The 18,434-nt window shown below is 41.0% G+C and overlaps 2 protein-coding genes across 5 annotated transcripts in view; one reads left to right on the forward strand and one right to left on the reverse strand.

Moving 5' to 3' along the window:
- The window catches only part of LOC101481875 (activin receptor type-2A), an 84,180-nt gene extending 76,449 nt beyond the window's left edge, over positions 1-7,731 (forward strand). For both annotated transcript variants that reach the window (XM_076880118.1, XM_004563328.5), the window contains one exon: positions 319-7,731. In XM_076880118.1, coding sequence (XP_076736233.1) covers positions 319-513 — 195 coding nt within the window. In that variant the 3' untranslated portion in view covers positions 514-7,731. The remainder of the gene's footprint in view (positions 1-318) is intronic.
- A 913-nt stretch (positions 7,732-8,644) lies between these two features.
- Positions 8,645-14,328, reverse strand: orc4 (origin recognition complex, subunit 4). Of its 3 annotated transcripts, none has more exons than XM_004563331.5 (14): positions 14,224-14,328; positions 13,471-13,532; positions 13,300-13,376; positions 12,281-12,371; positions 12,110-12,185; positions 11,931-12,016; positions 11,803-11,851; positions 11,567-11,718; positions 11,309-11,482; positions 10,100-10,186; positions 9,900-10,008; positions 9,711-9,806; positions 9,565-9,632; positions 8,645-9,433 (listed from the first exon to the last, which is right to left on the reverse strand). In XM_004563331.5, the coding sequence occupies exons 2-14, from the start codon at positions 13,525-13,527 to the stop codon at positions 9,251-9,253; spliced, it is 1,305 nt and encodes a 434-aa protein (XP_004563388.2). In that variant the 5' UTR covers positions 13,528-13,532; positions 14,224-14,328; the 3' UTR covers positions 8,645-9,250. The 3 variants fall into 3 exon arrangements, with proteins under 3 accessions (XP_004563388.2, XP_012777910.2, XP_012777911.2); XM_012922456.4 differs by having other exon boundaries at positions 14,160-14,225; XM_012922457.4 differs by lacking the exon at positions 14,224-14,328 and adding an exon at positions 14,154-14,186.
- Positions 14,329-18,434: the final 4,106 nt, after the last annotated feature.

Raw genomic sequence — 18,434 nt, forward strand, 5'->3', positions numbered from 1 at the left:
CTCTTTGATTTATGCAGCATGATTTAAAATGGTTCCCTCTATAGCACATTTAAAAAGAACAGCTGATGTACACCTGAAATAATCAAACAACATATAACACAGGACAAAATGACAGTGAGTAAGAACAACACAAAGTATTATGAACTTTCATTGGATAGTCTCTTCAGTCACTTGCCTGAAAGTTTATAAATAGGTCCCGCCCACTTTGTGCCACTGCAGAGCGCTTCCATTGTGTCCATGCTCAAACTCCAGAAACCACAACCAGCTGAGATATCGTGGTGCTGTTTGGATAACGTTCGTCTGAACTTTGTTCCACAGGGTCTGGCCATGCTTTGCGAAACCATCGAGGACTGCTGGGACCACGAGGCCGAGGCACGCCTGTCCGCCGGCTGCGTCGAAGAGCGCATCGGACAGATGCAGCGCCAGGCGCCCGTCATCGGCCCCGAGGAGATCGTCACGGTTGTCACCATGGTGACAAACGTGGACCTCCCACCCAAGGAGTCCAGCTTATGATCAGCCAATCAGCCGACGCCAGACGAGCTCTAGCGAAAACACAGATCAACACGAGGGGATAAATGGCCAACCCTGGTTGGTTGGCTTTGTGGGGGGGGTTTTCTTCTTCTTCTTCTCCTTTGATTTTTTTTTTTCCTTCCTGTTCTTTTAAGTGCGGGCCGCTGCTCGCATTCAGGAAACGCCCCTTGCGCCCGCCTCACCACATCAGTTGACATCCACCTCATTTTGATAGGCGTGCTTGAGGATTTTAACGTTGAACTCTCTGCCATCCTGAGCGGACTCACTCAGGATGTTTTACCAAGCCACAGCACTGACATGCTGGGACAACACTCTACGGACACTTTGATCATGTATTGTTTTTATATACACATATACATGCAAACGCACGCACGCACACAGACACACACACAGATGTAGGAGGGCGACGTGTTCTGCTCTGAGAAGATTCTTCAGAGAAATTTCACAAAACTCTCGGTGCATTTTAGTGTTAAAAAACAACAAAAGAAGAAAAAAAAAGAAAAGACGAGCGTCCGGCTCTTGATACATTTGCTGTTTTCTCGTGTGTTTTTTTTCTTTTTCTTTTGGTTTTTTTTGGGAGACTATCGTTCTGCCAATAAGCAACGGCTTCTGAATGTTTATAGTGTAATGCTGCTGTACATAGTGTATTATGGACCCAGACAACTTGGTAATCAAGCTTATTTTAAATGGGGGGGGGAATGGGGAGGGGGGTCCATTTTCAAGCATTACGACGATAAAAACCATAAACCTCCTTCAACCAGGTATACCTCAGTTCAGATGGACAGTTTTAAAAAAAAATCAGTCCCTCTCTCCCTGGTCATGGTCATCGCTCGCACTTCCTTTACAACCTTTTGGCCCTTCGTCAATCAACAAAGCCTAGACACACACAGACACACACGGCCATACAAACCGTAAAAAAAACAACACAACTTTTTCCCTTCTTCGTCCCCTTCCTTTCTCTCAGTGTCTACTTCAACTTTCTCCTGTTGTTTTTTTTTTTTTGTTTTTTGTTTTTTGCTTCTATCAGATGTTCATGAGAGCGGGATAAACTCATGAACCCCCCCCCCCCCCACCACCACCACCACCACCCACACCCTGCCCACACCCTGCCCACACCCATGATAATGAAGTTGTCGTTTAAAGTTTTCTTCTTCTTCTTTTTTTTTTGTTTGCCGTGTCAGCCGTCAGCAGAGAGTAAATACCCATTGCTGACTAGCTTGAATTGGAGTCATGAGATCTCTCTCTGGATTAGCGCTGGGTGCCAGCTGTAATGATACCTTCTCTTTTTCTTTTTTCTTTTCTTTTTTATTTTTTTGGATATTTAATCAGAGATATCAAACTCTCGGGTCATATTCTTGTTCATTCATTGTGAAATAAATTATGTGTTGTTTGATTCTATTTAGAAAAATCAGATTAACAAAAAAAAAACAAAAAAAAACGAGGTCACCTGGCATGATTATTTTTAGGAGGTATCAAATTTGAAGTACAGTTTCCAGAGGTACCCAGCCCTACTTTGGAACTGTGCCTGTATTTAGCTGAGCCAGCTTGCTTTTGATTTGATTGCACGCATCTTTTTATTTTTATTTTATTTTATTTTTTTTAATTAAGAGTTTCTGCTCTCTTTGGATACACCTCAGGAATCTTTGCTACTCAACACCACGCCCTCACATCCTCATCTGTCTCGAACTGGAGTACCTCCTCTTTCGCCGAATCTTGCGCCTCCTATGTCTCTTTCTTGCCTCGTCTCCACTTGTTAGGGTTTAGCCGTGCGGTAATAGTTCAGTGTCTTTAGTCGGTTTGAAGAAAACTGTATTAGGTAAGGTTGGTCGATAACTAAAAGGTGGACATAATCTGCTCCCCATTCTTTTTAAGTAGCCAAGCATGAATCACAGTTCAAAATAATCCTTATTCATCTCATCTTCTGAAAGAAACCGTCACATGATAGAGATATTATATTATTATATTAGGACTATCCACTTTTTCTGACAAAGTTCCACCAGTCATTTAATGCCAGATCCCCACAGCATTCATTAGTCATACTGATCTCATTACAAAAAAAGGAAAGTTGAATTATCAAGGATGCAGACCACTGAATTAATTCCCACAAAAATGAAGAGAGATATTACTAAAAACAGGAAAAAATATCAACCTGCCCAACCAACACAGTCAACCTGACCTAATGTATCTGTAGAACCAAAAATCTGGTCTATGTTTTAACCACCTTCATTCTGCACTGTTCCAGTTTAGATTTAATTAATTTGTTTTGATGCTTTCTCTTAAGCTTGGCCCACTGCCGTTGGAATTTGAGGGTTATTTCCCTAGGGCCTTGGTAACACAGGCCTAGAAACCAGTTGGTGAACCCATGACAACCAAAACCCTCCTTGTGATTTCTTTGGTTACCTATAGCTTGCAGAGAAGACGCCGACTTATCTGCAAACACTCATTATTTAACCTCTGAGACGTACTAGAAACCAATAATGTTCCCCTTCAAAGTAAAAGTTCTTAGAAACCCCTAAAACCACTTAGCTTGACAGTTTGAAACCCTTGCCGACCCAACCGGCACACTCACACAGCTAACCATGGTTAAATGAGTGGAGACGAGGGGATCTCTCCTTTCTGTCTTTCATCCTGGTGCCATTTCTACATGTCGATATTAGTTAATCTTGTAGATGTCAGGCAAAACGGATGTATCTGTCGTTGTTGCGAAGGCGACAAATGACGTTTTTGAGTCTTTATTTCCTCTGAGGGATATTGAACACTGGTGCCGGCAGACCTGCAGTCTCTCCTCAAGCTTTGGGACGGTTTCACATATCACAGTTTAAAATAAAGCTCTGTGTGCAGTTAGAAAATACTTGGGGAGGGGCATGAAGAAACTTCTTTCTATCCAAACCATTCACATTCAAGACAGTGAGGCTTTCTTTACAGCACTGTATTATGACGTTTTGGTGAGCAAGAGCCAGTAAGTATACAAGTAAAACACTAAGACATTAAATTGATTAGTGATCAGTTGAGCAAAACCTTTCATTTTGCACAAAAAAGTCTGTAATGAAGCTAAATGTTTGGAGAATGGAGATGTGTGCCAACATTTGTACCAATCAGGGCCAAATTGTTTAGTTATCCCACCTAAATCTAGAAGATTCCAAAAAAAGGATCTTCATAGTTGAACTGTAAAAGTTCTTTAAGCAAATTTGGCAGCATAAGTTTGAGGTTATTTCCGCACACCATATTGCAACAACACCGCAAACCTGAAGGAAGTTGAAGCCATCATCTTATTTACATATTGTAGCATGAGTACAATTTTTTGCATCAGTGTCGCTTCCTTATGCTGCTCCACTGCTGTTCAAAAGCACCCGTTGTCAGAGGTCCTCGCAAAGCTTGAACAGTCGGGGACGATCAGTACTGCAAACCCCAGCAGCCCTTCAGTAAGTACTACCTCACTTGCAGGGATTTCTTCAGTATAGAAACTATGGCAAATAAATTAAAATCATAACCAGGTTGCTAAAAAAAATAATTCTAAATGTTCTTGATTTAGGTGAAAGGTTTCAGTTTAGGGGTAAACTTAATTTGTTCCCTGAAGGTCTGACAGACAGAAACAGAATAAGGCTACAAAGAAGCTTCCTCATTTCCACCACAATGTGTTTTCTTGTCCCACAAAGGGAGATTGAACTGCAGAACGAAAAGGATCCTTGAATGACACCAACATAAGGGAAAAACACCAGTATTATTCTTTTTAGTTCCCATGTTTGTGTCCTCAAATGCAAAACCTACTCACCAGTGTTCCAGCAGCCAAGTGGATATCCAAAAACTGCCTCCAAACTGGTTGGTTACCTGCCAAAGTGGTTGACAAATCTTATCAGCCACGAGCAAAGAAACTCGCTGCTGTTTGGTTGGCAGTCACATCCTAAGCACTGTAGGGGAAAGACTTCCGGCTTGAGTTTAAACTGCGCTCAGAGAAACCGACCCAAACCGACAAATACCATTCAGGGATTCAGTACTATGCTTTTCTAAGTTCTAGCGAGTTATATGCAACCAGTGCCGCAAACTACCCTACACTTCTGTAGGATCAGCTGCAGGAGTGAATTTCAATACACACACACACACAAATAACTTGTAGCATTTTATTTTTTTTATCCGTGACCTTGCATATTGATATGTTGTATTTATTTTTTAATTTACTGGCCTGAGGTTTTGGGGATTGGAGCTCAAGTGCAACTCGGAATAAAGTTCTGGCATGAGCTTTGGTTTTTGTTGGGGTTTCAGGGTTTGGGGTGGGTTTTCAGTTGTAATTCAGGAACTACTTTCATTAATTGATTCAAAAAGAAAAAGATATAAACTTTATTCATGCTTCTTTCTATTCAGTCTATGGACAAAATGACCGAGAATGAATGTTCTTCAGACTCCTGGATTCCAGTATTGTGTGTACTTCGATGGATTGAGCCCGGCCCTGTGTAACTTTAGAGGGCTTTGCGTTTGGCTGGTTTCGTGTGATTGTGCCCTGTCCCGTAGAAACTTGCAAAGCCCAGCGTATTTGGACATCCATTCATACACCTCTCGGTTGTACCGGCTCTGTGGTCCATTAGGACCAAACCGACCATCCAAAGGACGATGGGGGAAAAAAAGGTCCTCAAAAACCTCTGGTCCTACCATTGTTTTAGCACCTAAACTTCCAAAACGAAGCAGATATTTGGTTCTGTTTGTCTTCACCTGATCAAGTACCCAATTAAAGCAATTGACGACAATCTCGTCTACCATCCATTGGTTCCCCTCAGGAACCATGCCTGTTCTGACTCCACCAAAGGAGCATCTACATGATGCATTGCTGAACTGAACTTTGAGGATCTGTAGCGTTAACTTCTTGCACTGAAAAGTTAGGAAACTTCACCAAAAGAGCTTCTAAATACGCAAGAATTCGGAACATCTCATTTTAATAGGTGGCGCTTCTAAAATAGTCCAGAATGAACATGGCCCTATGGATCTATAGCTCAAATATTTAAATTTTGTGAGGTAAAGTTTTTCCTCTGGAAATTTTTGGAAAGCATTTGAGACATTTGATGTAGTAGATGTATATTTTTCTTTAAACTAGCAGCTTCTTCTTGAATCTCCTTTATTGGGAAAATTAGCTTCATTGTAGGGGGAAAAGGTAGAATTTTTTTTTTAAATTAACTTTTTGTCTAGAAGAAGCTTTAAAGAATTATTATTCAGTGTCAGTGGTCTTGTGAGCACCCCCAACTGAACCCAGTCACCCAGTTTCTCAGCAATGGGTAGTGAAATGGATCCTGCTAGAGTGATTCAACTTTGGAAGCACCAGTTAATCAAGTCAGTGAAAATGTAATTGATTGGATGTTGTCTCTGTAATGAAGATGCCAGCAGAGATACACCCCACCCCACCCCTGACAAATGCTCATGAGAATCCTCTTGATTGGTAAATGTTCACAAAAGAGGTTGCACAGCTTTCTAGATGGCAACGACAACTGACAGCCTGCAGGGCCTGTTGTACCCAATGTTCTCGCCCTTGCAAATGTTGGTGAACACTAAAAGTGCTGTCATATCCACTGTCCACACTTTGGTGTTTTTTTTAGCTAATAGCATCAGGGGTTTTGTCACCTTTTCAGCTAGTGCAGGAGCTACCAGATTAAATTACACTTTCTGAGTTTCCTGTTTTGATCTCTGGCACTGTTGTGGAGATTGTGTCTTTCGTTCAGGAGGATAGTGCAGCGAGTAGCGAGGCAGTGTTGATATCAGTGTTTGCAAGATAGCTGGTCACCTCAAAAGCTGAGGTGACCAGCTTTGGAAAATAGTCCAGTCATATTCGACCCTCCTGATTTGTATAATTTATCTTCAACTTCAGCCTTATCCTGATGAGGAGCAGTTGACTTGGTGACCTGAGAGGAGTTAAAAGGATGGATCTTTTGGATATTTAAAGGTGTATGGATGGGTCCTGCGCATGTTGAAGCTTTACATGTTTCTACCTTGACTTCCTCCAGCCCAGCACCTCACATTGCTGTGCATATAAACAGTGAAACATTTGTGTCTTGTTGCCCCCACTATTTTAAGCAGTCTAGGATCTGTACAGACATAAATACCTGTATCAACTATATACTCTGAGCTGAATCTTTATAAGTGCGTGTTGAACTTCAGTGTTTCCTCTACATTCATTTATACTTTTCTTGTGTTTTGACTCAGCACCCAGGCCTGTAAAAGTTTCCCTTCACTAAGCTGGAGGCTCATTGGAGTACTTTGTAAGGCAGAAAGAAAACGAATTGTGATGGTTCAGCCAAAGGTGTTCCTCTGGGAGCCTGCTTGGATCCCCTGATGGTTACATTTTAAAAAGCCCTCCAAGCTCTTTAGGAGCTGTTGCAATATTCCCATACGTGCTACTACAATCATCCACTACAGGTTATTTCATTCTAACTTCCCAGTCTCCTCCTTTTTCCTGCTGGTGGTAAAGAGTTTTAGAGGAAACATTGAACTCCATTGACCCCCACCGACAAGACTGTCTTGGCAGTAAGAGAAGTCTGGTTACCAGGCCTGAAATTTCTACAAAAAAACCCCCACAAAACAAATCAAAAAAATAACAAAACAAAAAAAAACAAAAACACTACTTTGACCCCACATTTCTCGAGGCTGTCGAGTTGCAGCGCTTATCCCGGGTCTGCCAACACTGTCTCCAATGCCAATGATGCTCACAGGTTGTTTAAAGCTGGGAGAAACTGATCAGTCTGAACATGAAACTTCAGTGTGTCATGTTTTAAAAAGAAAAAAAAAATCCTCTCTTCAGTGATGAAAATGTCTTTTTTTCTTTGCTCCTGATACATGTGACTGTACATTTTATGTTACTGAGAAAAAAATGTGAAAACAAGAAAGAAACTAAGGTCTGCAATTTCAAACTGGAAAGTGAAGTACATCAAACAAACAAACAAAAAAAGAAACAGCCCACTGGGTTTTCCTGAGTAGGAATGAGTCTTTACCAGCTTCAAGGATGTCCTCATCCTGACCTCACAGAAGGGATGAGAGGAAAATCTCTTGAAAAAGTGTTACAGCAGAGGAAACAAACTTCATGAACCCTGTGTACATTATGGCAGAGGAGGCAGGACTGATCCCTGATTAGCGCTGCGACTCTCGGCTAATGTTAGCCGGCCATGGTTTTTATCAGCTGAAGTGATCCACGTGATGTAAATAAATGTGTTTTTAGATTGTGAATGTGTTTTCTTTCCTTTTTTTCCCCCTCTCTGAATCACTGCAGTCTGGAGTTAACTCTTTTTAGAGGCTTGGCGTTTTCCTGGAAACAGTTTGGTTTTCATATTTAGGGACTTTTTAATAAAGGAAAGTCATAAAATAAATTTTGATACATCAGATTTTAAGAGGTAAACCCTAACCAATGCAATTAGGTGTAAGTACACCTTGTTAGTACTAGATTAAGTACTTTTGTCTTAATTCTTTGTTAGCATCACAGTTACTGCAGATGAGAATCTCCTGTTCCACCACATCTCAAATCTGCTCTATTGGACTGAGATATGGTGACTGTGGAGGCCATTTGAGCACAGTGAAGTCATTATGTTCATAAAACCAGTTTGAGATGATCTGAGCTTTTGTGACATGGTGTGCTATCCTGCTGGAATCAGCCATCAGAAGACGGGTACACTGTGTTCATAAAGGTATGGGCTGTGCCTGTGTCATGGCTCTGAACTATGGAGCACAGTCACCTCCTTTCCTCTCATTCAGAGAATTAGATTGGCTCTTCTTAAGGCTGATACTCACAGGTCCCTTCACTCAGTTACAAGCCTTGCTTAAATGCTCAGTGCTCCATGTTTAAGAAAAGGCAATTAAATTGAGGGTGGGGGGCTGGGTTCCCTGTTGGAAACATGAGGCTTATATTTGGATTATAGGCTTATATTTACAGTACAGCATGGCATTGCACACTGAATAAAATCTTTAAAACTGTAGCCACAAATACATAGCATACCATTTAAACAGTTAAAATTAGTAAAAAAAACAACTTCATGTTTATAAAGCTGGATTTATGCAACAATGTATCTTTGAAACTTGATTCTAAAAGAGCAGCAATGAGGCTTTTGAAGCCTAGAAACAAAATATCTGCCAAGAGGACACCTAATTAAATGAGTTCTTTTTATTGCCACTAAGGTGAATCTTCATTCAGCTCACGGCCATGCAGACCAATCAGCTGATCATTGTGCATAAACTGTAAAACCATCGTGGGAGCAGCGATTCTTGTGAACTGTGGAGGGACACATGCCTCACTGATGCTACAGCGTGTTTAAAAAGAAACAACAACAACAAAAAACAGACTTTTGGCACAATTACACATATTTTTGTCCAAGAAATCAAAACTGCAACTTTCATCCAGGTTATTGTCAACTGCACAAAATCACCACTAGATAGCAGTATTCAGCAGCCTGATGCTCACGACCTGAAAATGATGAAAGCTGGACGCTTGATGACACTTGCTAAGTCCAACTACTGATCAAATGACACAAGCACATGAAGCTGAGTTTTTGTATTAAGATTTGGGGGGGGGGCGGGGTCTATCTTCAGCATAAACCTCTAACTGCTTAGAGGGTGAAACAATCGCACCAATGCCAAACTATTCATTTCCTTTTATTTTCTGATCGTTTAGAGTGGGCGGCAGCACAAACCTTATGCCCTTCAGTCCAAGTCAAAACAAGCTTCACAGACTCTGAATTCTAAATGTTCTGAAGCTCTACCCAAATGCCGACATGGCCCACTGCTTGACGTCAGTGGGGCACTGTGGGTACTTCTGCAGGGCATCCATGATCTGGCTGTGGTCCAGCGTGAGCCTCATGAGCTGGTACTCCCTCTGGACTTTGGCCGAGGAACCATCGACAGGCCGGATCAGCTCCAGCTGCTGCAGGTGCTCGAACGCCTAAAGGCGAAGAGATTAAGGGTCAGTCAGCAAACAGATTGTATCGGTGTTCAGGAAATGTCCACTTTCTGCCTGGTGTGGGGGTTTGGTAGGAAAGACTGGGGGAAGAGTTTCGAAGCGTTTCTACCAACCTTCATGACAACAGGCTGCTCAAAGTTGTACATGGAGTTGGACTTCCTATGCAGGAACTTCTTAAACTCTGGAAACAATCAGGCACGAGTGAAGAAACAGACGGGACAGCTTCTTCTATTTGTGTAATTTAATCGTGCGATCGTACCATTATGGACCATCTGAAGGTTAAATGGCTCTCCTTCATACACATCATTGAGGTGCTTAATGGCGATGACCAGGCACAGCTCCAAGATGGACAAACCTAAAGAGAAACGGCTCACTTAGACTCTTCGGACCACGGGTAAAAAAAAAAAAAAAAAAAAAAAAAACGTCCCTTGTTAGGATTTGTACTCACCATGGAGCATGTTAGCCGTGGCGTCAGCAAAACACATCCGGCTGGCCTCGAGCAGGTCGGCTGGTTTGATGGTAGGTTTGGCGACAGAGACGCGACTCAGGCACAACATCTGTAAAGATATTTAGTACGAAAAGAAACAATGAAAGAAAAGGAAACACCCAAAACTTCCCCAAACCGAACATGAGAAATGATCTTCTCACCAGCAGCATGTGCAGAGAGCGAAAGTCTTTGCTGGAGTTGAAGTGTCTCTGCAGAACTTCCTCCACAGATTTGTCCTCACACAGAGTCTGAAGAACCAAGAAAACAAAGATCAGTACTTTTTGCTTTGTATGTCTGCACTTCTGTTCTATGTGGAAAAGGTGTGTACATCGTCTGCCGTTCAAAAGGAGGCCAGAGATGACATCGCTGTCTGAACCATGTTAGCTGGGCAGTGATGTTACTACGGTCACTCAAACAACTCAAAATTAGACATTTTCTGAACTTTAGTGAGCTATTTAAGGCTTTTAGGGCACGAAGAAGGTAGAGCACAAAAAACAGCAGTACCATGCAAAAGCCAACAATCGTTTCATTATATTTTGCCACCAAGCCATCAGACTGTCATTTTTTAAAGTGGTCTTGAGCAACAATTCTTCAGGCTTTCTGAAGGTCTTTCCAAGTTTTCCTTTGGACAATGCCTTCTTTTTCACTAAGAGCCATTAGCTGAAACCATGGCATATCTCAGTATGGTATTCAGAGTTTTCTTAAAACATTTCAGGAGACTGGACCAGTGAATAACAAAAGTGGAAAGAGAAGAAGGGCAAGTCCTTAAAAAAAAAACAAAAAACAACAACTATCTACAGCAGATGAACAGTATATGAAGGCCATATCCACAGGACTTTAGAGATTCATCTGGACCTTTAGCTGATCCATCTACTGTTCACCGAAGTTTAATCACAAACGGTCTCAGTGGCTGTGACGAAGCCATTCCTAATGAAGGGAAACAGTAAGAAAAGGCTGAGGTGTGAAAATTACACAAGAACTGGACTGAAAATCAGTGACATGGGTCTTGATAGTGATGAATCCACATTTGGAGTCTTTTGCTTCAAATCATTGTCAGTATGTACGGGGAGACGTACAACAGTGAGTGTCTACAGCCGTGTGTAAAACACGGTGGAGGCTCCATCATGGTTTGGTGCTGTATTTGCATTTGGCAACAGCTTCAATTTTTAATCACGACAATGATCCCAAACTCACTGCCAATGCAGTAAAGACGTACCTGGATAGAAGGTAAGGATCATGTTGACAGAACAGAACAAAAGGCAGAAACATCCAAAGAAGAGCTTTGAATGTCCTTCAAGAAGCCTTCCTGAAGACGACTTAAAGACGTGACTAAAAAAAAAACTAACTTTGTGTCTGCCTGCTAACGTCACCTTTACACCAGCGTTCCACTCCTGAGCGAACTTCTTGTCAGGAAAACTGTCCGGCAGGCTGAGTTGCGTCCAAACCCGTTCCAGGTACTGGGTGAAGTTGAGGCTGCTCAGCAGGTGGATCTGACGGTGGGAAAACCGCGACTTTACCCGCTTCTCCAGCAGCTCCAGAACATCCTGAATGGAAAAAGTATCACGACACTTACTAAAAACACCTACCATTATCTAAGTAGGGTTTCTGAGAGGTGTTCTGAGGCCCACCAGTCTGCAGGTGACGCCGACCACAGCGATCGGAGCCTGGGCGGACTGGGAGACGTCAAACAGGTTGTAGAGCAGAGTCTGGTTCTTGTGGTGGGCGAATAAGTCAAACTCATCCAGGACAAACAACACTGGGCAGCTACTGCTGCGATTGCCTTTTAGGAAAAAACCAACAACAAAAAAACATCAAACCTGCCCCTCTAGTCTGAAATCAGCTTTAAATATTTGAACTTTCTCACCTTTTTTTAATGCCTCCAGGAGGAAAGCCAGATTTTCAGCAAAGCTTCCCTAAGAAAAAAACGAGGTAGAAAGATCTTTGCAGTTTTCAGAGCTGAAAATGTTAATAACGGTCTCTCTAAATACTCACAAACACTTTGTCTCCAACAACGTTTTCCAGGTGGAGCTGTCTGGTTATTTCTTTCAGCGCTGTTCTGTCATCAGTCTGCAGGAGACCTGCGGCAAACACACAAACCCATCCATCCAATTCACATTTCCAGCAAACGTGTGGGTTCTTAAATTGTGAAGAACTTAAATGAGGTTTGGTACCACTGAGGTGAACCTGAAGAAGGTTCTTCTGCACCTTCTCCTCCTTCTGCAGGTCTCTCAGCACGCACTGCAGCAGCTTCAGGCACAAAAAACACAAACCTCACAGGATTCACAACAAGTCCACACTTTAAAAAAATAAAAAATAAAAATTCATTTTTTCCCACGGCTCACCATTGTTTTGCCTGCTCCTCTGGGACCCACGATTAGCACAGAGTTACTCTCCCCGTGGATCGCCGTCCGCCTCAGCAGCTCCAGGAGGTGTCTGCAAACACAATGGCTTTAACTTCAATACCCACAATGCTTAGTAAAATATACACCCCCATCTCATGCTTGTAATGAGTGGAAATCTCTCACTGGGGAAGCTCGTGTTGTGGCCGAGTTGGCCTGGAAACTGGGACAGAGCTGTCACCCAGGTGCGACTGAACTGGGCCACTGAAACTCACACCGAGCTCCAGGTCTGCTCTTAATTATGGATGACAGTTCTACTACAGGCCTTCTAAACCATCCAACGCCTGTAGGAACCGAAGCCAAAACAAAAACAAACACCCTTTACAGGTTATTTGCTTTTCCCAAACACTTAGGACAAATTATTCATGGTTTTATTTTCACAAGGCCAGATTACAACCGATTCCTCCTCTCCAGTATGAACAGTAAGGCTGTAATGGCCTCGAACTTTTAACCTTTTACTGATCACTAGTAAAGGTACCTTTCGTAATTACACCCTACATACTGTCACTATGTTTCACCACAGTGGGCAGTGTTTTGCCAGTCAGTGTGTTTTTACATTTGTAAGCCTCTTTCCAGACCTCCACTTTAAACAAGAATGTGTTTTTAAAGGACAACCATATTTAAGTCACAACACGCACACATGCAGGCACACACACACAGGCATGCACACACACACGCAGCTTTGACAGAGCCAGAAACGCCCCGAGGATTAAAACAGGCCGATCCAGTTGAAGCTATGAGGCAGGAACCTGTGCCAGTCATTTCTCCAGTTTCTTTTCTCGCACCGATTGTCTTGTTTCTTATTTTAATATCCAACTTTGTTTGGATTTAACATTCTGATTTTCTCTGTGATTTTCTTGTAAACTCTTTTTCATGATACTATGATATGAGTCTTTTTGGTAAATGTGTTGACGTTATTATAAAATCACCTCTATCCACAGGCCCTGTTGTTATGAACTTACTTGTACTGAGCTTCTACTCCCTCTGGTCTGTCAGGGAGCAGCCTCTCACAAAACCGCTCCCTTAAAATCTGCTGAACCTGCACAGAAACATGTATTATAAATAAACTACATTTTATTAGGTATATTTCAGAGTATCACACTGAAAAACTCACTGGCTGTTCATACACACACCTGTGTGATGCATTCCCCTATAGGCAGATGAGCATCTCTGGCCTTCCTCTTACTCATGATGACTGCAAAACGTGAACAAGTGGGAAAACAGGTCAACTTCAACATGCCACTAAATTCATTTTCAGCGGGATAATACTGACACTTTACATTGCAGTTAGGTGTCAATTAAATGCACTAACATGGTGGAAACAACGGTTTTAATTCCAATAAATAACTTTTTTTTTCCCTTTTAAGTTTACGCCAAACGTAAGACTAATAATCACCGAAACGAAATAGCCTCACTTCAGGACATGTTTACAGTTGTGCTGTAACCAATGTTAGGGTCGATAACAGGTGAGGATAAAACACTTTTCAATTCGGCATGCAGCTGATGCAACGATACCAGTCTAATCTCATAGCTGCCTTTGACTGCTTATCTTACAATTTGGTCAAAAATGAATGTCTAAATAGATTTTATGTATGCCGAATTAGAAAGCGACTCATAAGTTTGAGAATCCGTCTCGGGCTGCATTCAAGGCTGAGATCATATCGACCGACAAGTCAGGAGAACTCAAAATTGTCATTTTTACAACAGAACTTCGGTGCTACACGCTTGCGACGCAACCCAGGGCTTTACTCGAAGATCTGCTCGCTAAAAGTGCGCTGAAGAAACACGAATGTTTTCCATTTCTAACTTTGATTACTTCTACCGTTGTGTAAGACAGGTGTCAGCTAGTCGAGCTTCTTTTCACACACACATCAGAACAAACATACCGGGAGTAACGAAGAGACGCCTCAATCTTCGCGGGAATACTCCTCGGCCAGCGATGACGACTTCCGGCTTTGACTATATCTGCTTTCTGATTGGCTGCGACTCAGAGCAACGCAGAAGAGAAACGCTGTGGTTGTAGAATTATATTATTCACACACACGCACAAAACCACCAAATAAAAAACGATTTAAAAGAAAAAAACATGACATATAGTAATGTGCAAAAGTCAACAATTCTTTCTTTATATTTTGTTACCAAACAGACAGGCTTCGTTGTATTGTTTTTAAAGTGGTATTGAGCAATAGTTCTTGAGGCTTCCTGAACGTCTTTGAACGTTTTTCTTTGGACATTGGCTGCCTTTTCACTTATTTTCGGCTTCGTCCTTGTCCCTGACCAATCTTTTGCTTGTTAAACCACTATGAATCATTCAAGCATAAAAAAGACTGAACCACTGTTGTGCAACCACAAAAACACATAATTTGTTCTATTGCCTTTAGTTGGATCGATGAAAAATGTCAAAGATAACACAGTTTGACAGACATTAAACAGTATTTTTGTACTAACAAAGATGATTCCTAAAAGCTATTAGTTGAAACCTTGGCATAGCACAACATGGTGTGCCCTAAGAAAATCTGAGGAAGCTGGACAAGTGGAGGGCTAAAGAGCTGTCAGCCTTCAAAAACAATCTACATCAGATGAACAGTATCTGAAAATCATGTCCTTAAAAACATGAAAGAATCCAGTAAAGAGCTGACACAGAACCATCTACTGTTCACTGAAGCCTCATCAGAAATGGTCTCAAGTACAGATGAAACTATGTAAGCACAAAGCTATTCAAATAGATCAATATTATTTACATAAATCCACAACAATTTTAGTCACGTTGTGGTTTAATAACTGTATCAGCAGTAAAGAGGACATTGCACAGAGGTTATATTTGAATGTGAATATTTGAATAACCCATTCAGGTGTGTACAGATTTTTGAACTTGTTTAAAAATATATAAATTAAAATGACAAAATATTGTTTTATTTTTCATTTCAATTTAAAATACAATATTTTTAATTTGGTATTATAACAAATGACGCATCCTTGTCTTGAGGGCAAGAGTTTAAAAAAATGTGTCTTTTTATGCTTTTCACGAATTTTACATGAATATGATTTTATTTGTTGAATTTTATATACATTTTATTGTTGAATTTGATCCTGCGCATTTCCGTTCTACAGCATTTACTGGCTATGAAATGAAAACAATATGATATTATACTATATATATCATTCACAATTTAAGTTTTCTAGATTACTTTTTATGTTATTTTTGTGAAATTAAAATAGCAGGATGCTCTTAAGAGATTTTCATCAGCATAAATGCTAAAAACAAGTCATTTTGGCCAGTTGTTATAGGTGGTTGCTAGGCAACATGATGGCGTCATAACATTTGACATAGATAAGAACCTTCAGGAGCCTAAGACATACTTGTGTGCCAAGTTTGGTTGTGCTGCTTGTGATCATGTAGGAGGAGTTGGTGGACAAATAAATGAACACACAGACAGATTTTATGTGTTATAGTAAGATATATAAGAAATAGTCTGTCGGCACTGAGAAAGACTACAATTATGTGTTATTATATATATTTATTTGTGAAACTATAACAGCCACTTCTGCTCTGGTTTGATAAAATTAGGAGGGATGGCTCATGTATATGTCTAAAAGGCCGCCTTCATAACAGCATCTTTTACTCACTGAAGCTCTGGAGACACTTAAACGCTTCCTGCGGCTTTTTGGTTGACTGATGAAAAGGAAAAAAAAAGACAGCAAACCGCCAGATATCTCGCAAATCGTCTCCCTCTCTCCGCTCACATTTAGCCTGTCACATTATTCTAAAATACGACCCTCCGCTCGCACATTCAGCCCTCTGTGTTTGCCCTTAAAAATACATGAAGCGCTCCTTCCTTCAGCAGCCCTACACTGAATTCATTTAACGTCTCCTCGGGTTTGACCTTCACACAAAATTCAGGGGTTTGCACCCTGAGCTGCATCTCGTCCTTGCTTCAGACGGCTGAGCTCATGTTTTCTTCAGCTTTTATGACCTTTATTTATCTCAGGAAATTATTTTGCTGAGTGTCTGTTTTTGCTCCACTGCCACTTTGTGTTGTATTTTTTGATTTTCTTTGCACGCAGCCAGTCAAAGTTAACCTTAATGAGTGTCATCTTGTTCATAAATATGAATAGTTTAGTTTCTGCTAAAAGATGTTCTTGTAATTAATCATTATCATTGCAGTTTGTAGCTTATGGTGTTAAACACTTATCAAATTACACTTCATAGTCAGTATTTAACAAAATACCTGTAAGGTATTAGCAAAATAACTGGTAATGGGATTGTTTTTAATTAGGTGGTGACTTTTTTTCTAACCCTGTGAGTCCACATATTCTGAGTTTCAATATGTAGCCACTGGCTTCTGATCATTTTAGTACATTATGCTTAATATGTAAAGACCACCTTTTATTTTTCGACAAAGTAAGACATGGTAATGATAACGTTACAAAAGTTAAAACTTCTGTAAGAGGTCTTTATGTTAGCTTACCTTCTGCAACAATGACCCCTTCCCCCTAGCCCCCAAAAAGGAAAACAACAGTTGTACTAAATTAATTTCCTGTCACTTTTTCTAACTTTTGGAATTAATCAAAGTGATTATTTGGCATGAACTCAAACTATTTTGCAGATTAAATCAGGAGAACTTAAAGATCACTGTGTTCATTCCTATTGTTTGTGATGTGAGCCAGTCATGTCCTCCTGAGAACCAGCCTATTCATTTATGTCCTCTGTAATGGACATTTGTTTTTGGTTTATATCTTTTGAGTGATTTGAGAGTCCTGATGTACTAAATAAAGGACATCCTGGGCTTTCCACTGATATCTCAGGTGTTTGGGTGGCCTCTTTTAGCTCCAAAGAGGAAAGGAATCACAAAAATCCTTTTGCCTTGTCTTTATTCTTCTTTGCACAGATTCAAAAAGGTGATGGAATCATTCCTCTTACATTCTGGTCCGTGTTGACATGACAGCATCACAGAGTTGCTGCAGATTTGTTGGCTGCACATCCATGACGTGAATCTGCTGTTCCACCACATCCCAAATGGGCCGAGATCCGGTGACTGTGGAGGCCATCTGAGTACAGTGAACTCAGTGAACTCATTGTCATGTTCAAGAAACCAGTTTGTGATGATCTGAGCTTTGTGACATGGTGTGTTATTATGCTGAAAGCAGCCATCAGAAGATGGTACACTGTGGTCATAAAGGGATGGACATGCTCAGCAACAATGCTCAGGTAGGCTGTAGAGTTTCAGTGATGCTCAGGTGGTACTAAGGACCAAAAGAGTGCCAAGAAAATATTCCCCACACCGTTACACATCCAACACCAGCCTGAACTGTTGATACAAGGCAGGATGGAGCCATGCTTCATGTTGTTTACACCAAATTCTGGCTTGATCCTGAATTGTATTAGTGGAAGAAAGTGGACGGATGTAATCAAAGTATACAGAAGAGCATCTCTGAACAGGCAACATACTGAATGTTGATGCAGATGGTCTACGGCAGCAGAAGATCATAGCAGGTGACACTGCTAAGAACAGGAAACTGAGGTTACAGCTCATCAGAAATGACCACAGCCTACCCATCTTCCGTCAAAGACAAAGTGCAGCCTGTCAATCCTCGCTTAAAGTCAATTAATTAGACTTAAACAACTAACCTAACCCCATACATGTTTTTGGACTTTGAAGAAAGGAGTTTGCATCCAGTCCACTGGATGAATCCAACCTAGGAGCCTCTTGTGAGGTGACAGTGCTGATGACTGCACTGCCATGGCAGCCTTCCTTGGTTATAACAAGTGTCTTGTCTTGGTTGACATATTGATTATTGTTTAAAATTGTCTAGTTTTAGTTGAATTTTTAGTAGTTTCAGTTTTGCTTTGCAAAGTCAGCTGACGTGACATCTTGATACCCAGTAAACATCTCCATGAAAACCTCGTTGGGGTGTTTGTGTTGTGAATGCGTTCAAACTGACAGAAAGAGTGAAAGCTGTATCTGAAATTTATATAACTAATTGTTAAGGTTCGTTTTAGTACTTAATATAATCATGCCACAGTCAAAACAGTGTTATTACTTACGGAAGCGTAGAGCTGCCACCCAGGCAAAAGAAAAATACAAGTGTATCACGT

The sequence above is a fragment of the Maylandia zebra genome, linkage group LG23 (assembly GCF_041146795.1).
Source record: "Maylandia zebra isolate NMK-2024a linkage group LG23, Mzebra_GT3a, whole genome shotgun sequence".
Classification (NCBI taxonomy): Eukaryota; Metazoa; Chordata; class Actinopteri; order Cichliformes; family Cichlidae; genus Maylandia; species Maylandia zebra.